We start from the raw sequence: 10,956 nt of genomic DNA, 5'->3' as shown, positions 1-10,956 counted from the left end.
ATTTAGAATGAAAGGACAGATAAAGTACTTCTCAGATAAGATCAAATTCAAGGAGTTCGTCATCACCAAGCCCTTATTATATGAAATGCTAAAGGGACTTATCTAAGAAAAAGAAGATAAAAAAGATGAACAGTGAAAGGACAGCAAACTCACAGTTAGTAACAACCACACCTAAAACAAAAGCAAACTAAGAGGACAGCTAGATCAGGAGTGAACCATAGAAATGAAGATCACATGGAGGGTTAGCAACAGGGGAGTGGGAGGAGGAAAAGGGGGGAGAAGGTACAGAAAATAAGTAACATAGACAGTAGATAGAAAATAGATAGGGGGAGGGCAAGAATAGTATGGAAAATATAGAATCTAAAGAACTTGAGACACGTGAACATAAAGGGGGGAATGGTGGAGGGAATGGGTGTGCAGGGTGGAGGGGAATGAAGGGGGGAAATAGGACAACTGTAATGGCATAATCAACAAAATATATTAAAAAAATAATAATAATAAATTTTATGTTATTTTATTTCTTAAAATGGTATCTATTTTAGAGATATGGAAACCAGTCCAAGCTGTTGCATAACTGGCCCAAGGTAAAAAAGCAAGTGTCAGAGCTAGGATATTTCCCATTTCACTCCAACCCTACACACTGTGTTTTACTTTTTTCTTCATAGCACTTATAACATGCTTATTTGCTTATTTGTTCTTCTCTATTTCTTTATAATATAATATAAGCTCCAGTCAAAGTAGGGACTTTTCCCATTTTGTTCACTGCTATATCCCCAATGCTCAGAAAGTACTGGCCCTTGGAGATACACAGTAAGTACTCGCTGAACGAACGAACGAACGAACGAACGAACGAACGAACGCAGTGTAACAAATGTCCTCTGCTCTCATTGTCAGCATGCTGAACCACTTTTAGTATCCCTAGAGACCTACTCTCATGCCAATAAGCAAAGGCACACTGCCCTCAAAACATTTGAAACCAGAGGCGAACTGAAACTAATTAAAGCTGCCACCAAGCTATGGCTAAGCTCAAATCATTACTGGAACAAAAATTTCAGCCTCTCATCCTAGCTACCAAACAGAGCAAATGGCATGCCCTTTCTCAAGGAGAAAAATATTATTCTAGTGTCTACTGTTCTTTTAAGCAAATATCTAGTAGGATGAAAGATTGAGATAAGAAAAAAAAACATGAAAACATGACATACAGTCAAGAATCAGACCCCCCAAAATTCAGAAAAACAAATCTTTAAAAGGTAACAAATAGGCATTCTGGAGTTGAAAACACAGTATCATGAATTAAGAATTTAATGAATGGCACACAATGGAGTATTTGCAGCTATAAAATAAATGTTGAAGTAAACAAGTAGATCTATGGAGTTATTTCCAAGACATACTGCTAATTTAAAAAGGCAATGCACAAAAGAGAATTTATATTGCCCCAAAACCCATAGTTTCAGTTTCACCATGAAAACATCAGACAAATACAAACTGAGAGAATTTTACGAAACACCCGACTAGCACTCCTCAAAACTCTCAAGGTCATCATAAATTAGGAAGAGTAACATGGGCACCGGATACTGGTACAAAAGTCATCAGAGGAAAAACTGGTGAAATTCTAATGAAGTCTATAGTTAGTAATACTGTTCCAATGTTAAGCAGAGTACAGTAAGTAGCTTTTGAACTCAGCACCCTTACTGACTGAAAGAAACTGGGCTGTGCATTTAGTTGATTAGGGCTCAAAAATGAGGAGGCAGGAGGGGAGATGGTGACAGAAAGCAAAGCCTGTGGCATACTCAGAGTGGGACATTTGAAGGAGACCCTTTCCATACAGACTTGGGATCTTCCCACCCCTGCCAGGGAATAAAATCTCAGAGTAAAGACAAACTCAAGTAAATCTGTCACTACCTCACCCTCCACAGAGGACTGAGGGGAGTGTTGCCTTGGAGCTGAACAAAGTGGGCTGAAAGGGGTGGCTCTGGGATGGGATATAAGAAAATTATTTAAGAGGTTATAAACTTGGGAGGACAGCTCCTGAAAATTTGGTCTCGTACACTTAATTTAGTCTATGGAGGTTCTCAACAAGTTGTGCTTTCAGGCCTTAGCAGAAGCAAACTCAAATCCTCTTTCAAAGAATACACTTTCATGCCAAGACTTGGGAAATCCCCACAAATAATTTTTTAAAGCCAATGAGAAGCTATGCATTCAAACATAATGAATGAAAGGAAGTAAAGAAACATGAAAAATAGCATCAAAACAACAGCAGAGAGAGTTCCACGAAGTCTTCACGGACTGGAATTATCAGAAGCAGATTATAAGTGAATATACACATTCTTCATAAAGGAACAAAGAGGAGAGCTGAAGAACAAACAAAAGATATTGTGAGGATATGATTCACAAATTTATACTAATACATTTGAAAATTAAGGCAAAACAAACTTCCGGAGAAATAATGTAACAAAATTGACTTAAGGAAAATAGACAATTTTGACAGAACTATATTAAATTGAATCATAGCGAGAAATACTACACAAAACAAAACGAAACTCTTTTTTTCAAGTCTGGAAGCCTTTCATGGTCAGTTCTATCAATCAGTCTAGGAAGAAATATTCCAATCTCACATAAATACTTCCAGAGCATTAAAATAGAAAGAAAAATAAACTATGTGAGAAGCAAACAACTTTACTCATAGTATGAAGTCGACATAACCTTGACAGAAAATCTCATGAGGACAGTACAAGAAAGGAAATTTATGAGTTAATTTGTCCCATAAATATAAATTAAAAACCTACATAAATTATTACTAAACCAAATTCAAAACTATAAGGACGCTTCATCATGACCAACTTGGGTTTATCCTAAAAACACAAGGTTGCTTTAACTGTATGATATAATAATAAAGACATGAAAGGACGTAAATAAGACCACACATATGAACATGCCTGTATTCCCTAAAAGCAGCACTTGAAGGATAAGCAAAAACACAGGTGAAAGGAGAAAAGGTGGAAGAGAGGCTTTTGAGACATGTGACCATACTACTGATTTTTAAATTTAATTTAAAAAGTAAATCAATTAATGTAATTAATCACATTAACACAGTAAGAGTAAAATCACACAAACAGCTTAACAGATACAGAAAAAGCATTTGATAAAATTTACTATCCATTTAATATTAAGAAAACTCTTAATATTGAATATACTAGGACTAGAAGGGGACTTTCTTAATCAGATAAAACATATCTAATAAAAAAAACTACTATCCCATTATTTGAGAAATGTTGTAAATAATCCCTCAATTAGGAACGAGGCCAGAATATCCACTATTACTTCTATTAAACATTATACTAGAGGTTCTATCCAAGGCAGTAAGGCAATTAAAAAAAATAGTAACAGTTACAAGGATTGAAAAGAAACAAAAATTGGGGACTTCTGCCAAGATGGAGTTGTAGGTGGAACCACCTTGCTTCCGTGCACAACCAAATCTAAGAACAACTATTTTTAACAACAATAAACACAACCAAAGCCACACAGAAAATTGACAATACGGAGTCCAAAGACAATGAAATGCTCAGCTAAACCGGTAAGAGCAGCGAAGCCAGCAGCGGAGCAGGTTGGCAAGAAAAAATCCCCGAACGGGTGGTGCGCGAATGGGTGGTGCGCAAGCAGCTGAAGGCGCAGATCATGGGCTAGCTACGGGAGCGCACAGGGAAGAGGTGCAGCGGGCTGTCTGCCGTCGGTCACGCATCTGCGTGCAGATAAACCTGTGAAGAGGGGAGCAGGTGCGGGGCAGCAGGCTGCACAATTCCGATTGGATAAACAGGCCCGGGGCGAATGGTGGGACTGGACGGACTCGGCTAGTGGAGAGGACCGCCACTGCTCCCTCTCTGACCACGCCCCCACACACAACGTCACAAACCAGCGACCTGTGTGGCCCGTCCTGGTAAACAACTAAGGCTTCGCTCCACTTACTTAACGGCGCGAACAGACCAAAAATGGCTCAAGAACAACTCAGAGCCCCAGAACTGATCAATCTAAGTGATGAAGAAATAGCCAATCTTTCAGATGCACAGTTCAAAACACTGGTTATCAGAATCCTCACAGAACTGGTTGATTTTAGTCACAAATTAGAGAAACATATGGAAGCTAAACTAATTGAAATGAATGGTAATACAAAGGAAACCAATAGTAATGGAAAGGAGATTGGGACTCAAATCAATGGAGTGGACCAGAAGGAAGAAAAAAATGATCAAACAGAAAAGAATGAAGAAACAAGAATTCAAAAAAATCAGGAGAAGCTTAGGAACCTCCAGGACATCTTTAAACGTTCCAACATTCGAATTATAGGGGTACCAGAAGGGGAAGAGTCACGAGTGGAAACCTTATTTGAACAAATAATAAAAGAGAACTTCCCCATTCTGGCAGAGGAAATAGACTTCCAGGAAATCCAGGAAGCTCAGAGAGTCCCAAAGAAGTTGGACCCAAGGAGAAACACACCAAGGCACATCATCATTACATTAGCCAAGATTAAAATGAAGGAGAGAATCCTAGAAGCAGCAAGAGCTAAGGGGACAGTCACCTACAAAGGAGTTCCCATCAGACTGTCAGCTGATTTCTCAAAACAGACCTTACAGGCAAGAAGGGGCTGGAAAGAGGTATTCCAAGTCATGAAAACCAAAGACCTACAACCAAGATGGCTCTATCCAGCAAAGCTTTCATTTAGAATGGAAGGACAGATAAAGTGCTTCTCAGATAAGACCAAATTCAAGGAGTTCATCATCACCAAGCCCTTATTATATGAAATGTTAAAGGGACTTACCTAAGAAAAAGAAGATAAAAAAGATGAACAGTGAAAGGACAGCAAACTCACAGTTAGTAACAACCACACCTAAAACAAAAGCAAACTAAGAGGACAGCTAGATCAGGAGCAGAACCATAGAAATGAAGATCTCATGGAGGGTTAGCAACAGGGGAGTGGGAGGAGGAGAAGGGGGGAGAAGGTACAGAAAATAAGTAACATAGACAGTAGATAGAAAATAGATAGGGGGAGGGTAAGAATAGTAGGGGAAATTCAGAATCTAAAGAATTTGAGACATGTGTTCATGAACTAAAGGGGGAAATGATGGGGGAGGGGTATGCAGGGTGGAGGGGAAAGGAGGGGGGAATAGAACAAATGTAATGGCATAATCCATAAAAAAGTTTAAAAAAAAAGAAAAGAAACAAAAATTGTCCTTTGCATATAATATGATCATGTATGTAGAATGAACCTATAGATTCTTAGAATATGTAAGGTAATTTAGAAGATAATATATAAAAGTTAATCATATTCCTAAATACACAACTAGAAAACAAAAATTAAAACCTTTTTTACAATACTATAAAATTTAAGTATCCAGGAATAAATTTCACAACGTTGTACAAGATCTTTCAGGAAAAAAAAAATTATAGAACTTTACTGTAAGGCATTAAAAAGACCTAAAGAAATGGTTTAGAAAACTTCATGCTGTAATAATATTATTTATATATTGGTTTATAAATTCAATATAATACAAAAATATCTTGCAGGCTTATTTCATATAACTTAATAGTATAAGAAATGTAAATGGCTAAGACTGGCTAAGACACTCTCCTAGAAGAACAAAGTGGAAGAACTTACTCTACAATAAGACCTGTTACAAAGCTACAGAAACTGCTTAAAAAAAGCATGTTCACACAGGGACATATGAGTAGGTCAATAGGGCAGAATAAAAAAGCCAAGAAACACATTCACACACAAATGGGCTTTTGATAAATGACAGGTGGCAACTGGCTATCTGTACGGAGGGAAAAATGAAAAACTGAGCCCCTACCTCATCTACACAAAAATCAAAACTAAGTTGAACAACACACAAAAAAGCACTAACAATAAAGAAATTTCCGAGACTTCCGCCAAGATGGAGACGTAGATGGAGGATCCACCTTGCCTCTGTGCACAACCAAATCTAAGAACAACTATTTTTAACAGCAGTCACAACCAAGCCACACGGAAAATCGACAATACGGAGTCCAAAGGACAACTAGATACTCGGCTGGACCGGTAGGAGGAGCGAGGCCAGCAGCGGAGCAGGTTAGCAAGAAAAAAGTCCCGGGGCGGTGCGCGGCGCGCACAGGCAACCGAGAGCACTGATCGCCAGCCAGCTGGCTGCCGGAGCGCACAGGGAAAAGGCGCGGCGATCAGTCGGTCGGTCGCGCGCATTTACGTGGGGAGAAGCCAGTGAGAAGGGAAGCCGGAGCGGGGCAGCAGGCTCGCGCAATTCCGATCGGATAAACCCCAGGCGCGCGGAGTGACTGGAAACGCTGGGCTAGTGGAGAGGAATGCCATTACTCCCTCTCTGACCCTGCCCCCACACACAGCGTCACAAACCAGCGACCTGGGTCGCCCCGTCCTGGTAAACAACTAAGGCTTTGCTCCGCTCACTTAACAGCACGAACAGACCAAAAATGGCTCTAGGACAACTCAGAGCCCCAGAACCGATAGACCTAAGTGATGAAGAAATAGCCAGTCTTTCAGATGCACAGTTCAAAACACTGGTTATAAGGATCCTTACAGAACTGGTTGACTTTAGCCACAAATTAGAGAAACATATGGAAGCTAAATTAATTGAAATGAATGGGGATACAAAAGATTCCAATAGTAATGGAAAGAAAATTGGGACTCAAATCAAGGGAGAGAACCAGAAGGAAGGAAAAAAGGATCAAACAGAAAGGAATGAAGAAATAAGAATTCAGAAAAATGAGGAGAAGATTAGGAACCTCCAGGACATCTTTAAACGTTCCAACATCCGAATTATAGGGGTACCAGAAGGGGGGAAAGGCACAACCACCAGTTGAAAAATTATTTGAACAAATAATAAAGGAGAATTTCCCCAAGATGGCAAAGGAAATAGACTTCCGAGAAATCCAGGAAGCTCAGAGAGTCCCAAAGAAGTTGGACTCAAGAAGGAACACACCAAGGCACATCATAATTACATTAGCCAAGATTAAAATGAAGGAGAGAATCTTAGAAGCAGCAAGAGCTAAGGGGACAGTCACCTACAAAGGAGTTCCCATCAGACTGTCAGCTGATTTCTCAAAACAGACCTTACAGGCAAGAAGGGGCTGGAAAGAGGTATTCCAAGTCATGAAAACCAAAGATCTACAACCAAGATTGCTCTACCCAGCAAAACTTTCATTTAGAATGGAAGGACAGATAAAGTGCTTCTCAGATAAGACCAAATTCAAGGAGTTCATCATCACCAAGCCCTTATTATATGAAATGCTAAAGGGACTTACCTAAGAAAAAGAAGATAAAAAAGATGAACAGTGAAAGGACAGCAAACTCACAGTTAGTAACAACCACACCTAAAACAAAAGCAAACTAAGAGGATAGCTAGATCAGGAGCAGAACCATAGAAATGAAGATCTCAGGGAGGGTTAGCAATAGGGGAGTGGGAGGAGGGGAAGGGGGGAGAAGGTACAGAAAATAAGTAGCATAGACAGTAGATAGAAAATACATAGGGGGAGGGTAAGAATAGTAGGGGAAATACAGAATCTAAAGAAATTGAGACACATGTTCATGAACTAAGGGGGGAAATGGTGGGGGAGGGGTATGGAGGGTGGAGGGGAAGGGAGGGGGGAATAGAGCAAATGTAATGGCATAATCAATAAAAAAAATAATAAATTGGCAATAAAATGTAAAAAAAAAAAAGAGAAATTTCTTAATAAATTTTACTACATTAAAATGAAGAACTTCATTCAAGGCACAAATTTCTAAAAAGGGAAAGAGAAAATAGAGTAGACGAATCTTGCAACCCATATAAACAACAAAGAAGTCAGAAATAAATGTATAAAAACTCCTATAAACTAGTGAGAAAAAGATAGACAACCCAATAGAAAAGGGAGCAAAGGCCTGAATGGGCACTTTAAAAGAAGAAATGCAAGATACTCAAAGTTGTCAGTAACCAGAGGAATTAAAATGTAAACCACAAGAAGATACCAGTATTCACAAGACTGACAAAAATTAAAAATTCCGTAACAGCAAGTCTTGGTGCAGATACAGAACAAGACCTCTCAAACATTCTTTGTGGCAAAGCAAATTGGTACAACTACTTTAGAAAAGAGTTGACAGCATCTGGTAATATTAGATATTCATAGCCTATGACCCCAAAATTATGCTCTTAGGTTTATAATTTCATTTAAATATATGCAGATGTCCATTGGAAGACATGAACAAGAATGTTTATACAAACATCTTTAAATAATGGCCAGAAACTCCAGAATCTGGGTATCAAATGTTCAATATTGACAGAATAGGTAACTTGTGGCACATTCGTAAGATGAAATTCTATACAACAATGAAAATGAACAAACCACAGCCACCTGCCAGATGAATCTCACAAATATAATGTTGAAAAAAAGGAAGTAAAACTCCAAAGAATGCATGATAACAATATGATACCAGTCTGCCAAGTTCAAATAAGTTTAGGAATGCATACATATGTAGTAAAGTAAAAAGATAAGCAGGCACATTATCACTACAAAAGTCAGGACAATTGTTACTTAAGGGGAAGGGAGATGGTTACAACTAGAAAAGGGCATGGGGCTTCAATACTGCTAATGCTCTATTTCTTAATGAGTGGAGGTTACATCAGTGTTTGCTTTATAATTACTTGTTAGACTGGACTTATATTTTTACACACTTTGTGCATTTTACAATAAAAAAGGGAAACTCTTCATAAAATCAGGTATTTTAATTATCAAAGTGTTTGTTATCTCAGTGCCAGCAACTGCAAGGTTACTTATAGGATCAAAGGGGGTCCTAAGATGCCAACATTCACCAATGGAACCCATCACTTAATAAACTGATCACTCCACTCCACCATTCCTCCCTGGTTAATGCCAGCAGTTTCTCACACTGAGTATATACACCCACAACTTAAATAAAAGGCAAGTCAGCTGCAAATTCATTCATTCAACAAATATTTATTAATGCCTACCATGTACTTTCCAAACACTGTTCTAGGGAAACAGCAAGTTCCTCTTACAAAAGATGGAGGATTGAGGACCCCCACTCCCATCCCAATTTTTGCGTCCACCTGCTCATCCTCCCTTCCAAACAGGTATCAAACACGAAAGATCTAAAAGGAAGTCAGCACACCCTTGAAGTTATTATCAAAACCCAAACCTTGGGGAATCATGGCCTGCTTGGATTCATTTGGCAAAACCATGGTTTCCCATGTTTCCAAGCAGGCAAAGAGGTTGCCTTATCAAGAGCCCTAAGTCAAGGCACAATCTCCATAATGGTGCTGGTGTGGGAATCAGCTTAAGTGAGGCCGAAACTCCCAAGAAATGCTTTATTTGGGATGCCGAGACCAAAGGCTTGCAATTCTCCGGGCACTGTCTCCTAGATTTCGTGTACACGTGTTTTTCTTGGATCAGAACTTTCATCTGACTCTCTGAGGTCAACCAAAAAGATGAATAAGCCCTGCTCCCAACAAGCTGAATAATGAGCTTCTTAGGGACACGATGAAAGTGAACATGGCCACGACCACGCCACCTGAGTCAAAACCCAGGTGTCCTGACCTTTAGGCCTCTGTTCTGAATGCCCAATACTTACTCTTAGCTCTTCGAAGGCTTCATCTAAGGTGGAAAGTTGGTGGCCCTGGTGAGCCCCAATGACTGGACACAGGACACAAATGAGCTGTTTATCTTCCTGGCAATAGGTGCTCAAATCAAGCCCATGGTCTGGACACTTCCTCTTGGCCACTCTCTCTGCTTCCATTTCTATTTCTGGGTCAAATTCACTTTCTGCCTCAGTTTCTCCCTCAGCCTCAGATTCTCCATCTTCATGGTTGTCTTCCTCCACCTCGCTCTCTTGCTCATCCTCCATTTCTTCCTCACTGTCTTCTTCACTCTCCTCACTCTCCTCCTCACTCTCTTCCTCGGTCTCGCTCTCTTCTTCGGACTCACTGTCCTCCTCGGACTCCTCACTCTGCTCCCCCGCCTCGATCCCTACATCTCTCTCATTCCCCACCTCGGCCTCCACGCCTTCCTTCCCCTGGCCTTCCTCCTGGACTCGGGAGGTCCAGGCCTGGGCACCGTGGACATACTCGGCCAGGTGGTGCCCAGGGAACTTCTGCCTGTGCGCCTCTGCGTGGCGGCGGCAGTAGCAGAAGCCGCATTCTCTGCACACTTCCTCGGCCCCGGGAGCCTCGTCGGGCTCGCACTGATCACACGTGCCATCGTGCGGCAGCTCCTCCAAGGCCGCGCCCCCTCCGGAGGCCATGTGGGTGCGGGGACGAGGCCCAGGTCGTGGGGCCTCCGAGCTCGCCGCCCGGCCTTCGCGGCCCCCTCACGTCCTCCTCTCCACCCGGTCCGAGTCCCGGACCCCGCTTGGCCCCGTGCAGTGTCTCCGTGCGGGCCTGGGGCCGCGGCGAAGCCGGTGCTGCCTGCTCCCAGCAGCCCCCACCCGGCCCAGGAGCAGAGAGCCTTCCCGCGGGCTGCAAGCTCGGGGGCGCAGGCGGTGCTTCCCCGGCCGCCCGGCCACTTCCGGCGCGGCGGCCCGCGCCCGTGTCGGCCCCACGCCGCACAACCTGCTCGGCCTCCAGCTGCCCCTGCGAGATCTCCGCACCGCGCCGCCCCGGTTCCACTTTCCCTTTCCCTGTCAGGCGGGCTCCTTTCACTTCCTGAGTCATTTAAAGTGGCAATGGCCCTTTTCTGCGACTCCTGCGGGGGCTCCGCATCCCTGGAAGGAGGGGAGAATGGAGGAGGCCTCCCTCACTCCAGAGGCGGGAATTGGGCCCCGCCTACCCCCTTCCTCCCTAGAGGTGTCAGTCCCACTTGTCAAGGCCACTAGGCAGGTGTACGTGTGTATTTCAGTCTCCTTCCCATTTGTCACCGATTCCCCCATCCCCCCAAGTCCCCGCTGCTGCGTGCCCTGGAAGGTGC

General features: G+C 42.2%; 1 protein-coding gene across 4 annotated transcripts in view; it reads right to left on the bottom strand.

Moving 5' to 3' along the window:
- TRIM44 (tripartite motif containing 44) overlaps positions 1–10,647 on the bottom strand; it is a 117,727-nt gene extending 107,080 nt beyond the window's left edge. For 2 of the 4 annotated variants that reach the window (XR_008392946.1, XM_053673021.1), the window contains exon 1: positions 9,626–10,636. Coding sequence is in view for 3 of the 4 variants with exons in the window: in XM_053673021.1 (XP_053528996.1) it covers positions 9,626–10,294 (669 nt within the window). In the remaining variant the exon portion in view is untranslated. Of the gene's footprint in view, positions 1–9,625 lie in introns of all 4 variants that reach the window. The other 2 variants (XM_037128222.2, XM_037128220.2) reach the window with 2 other exon arrangements.
- Positions 10,648–10,956: the final 309 nt, after the last annotated feature.

This window comes from Artibeus jamaicensis, unplaced genomic scaffold, assembly GCF_021234435.1.
Source record: "Artibeus jamaicensis isolate MK-2021 breed Jamaican fruit bat unplaced genomic scaffold, CSHL_Jam_final contig_797, whole genome shotgun sequence".
Taxonomy (NCBI): Eukaryota; Metazoa; Chordata; class Mammalia; order Chiroptera; family Phyllostomidae; genus Artibeus; species Artibeus jamaicensis.
The sequence above is the reverse complement of the archived record's forward strand: the minus strand, read 5'-3'. Positions and strand labels throughout refer to the sequence as shown.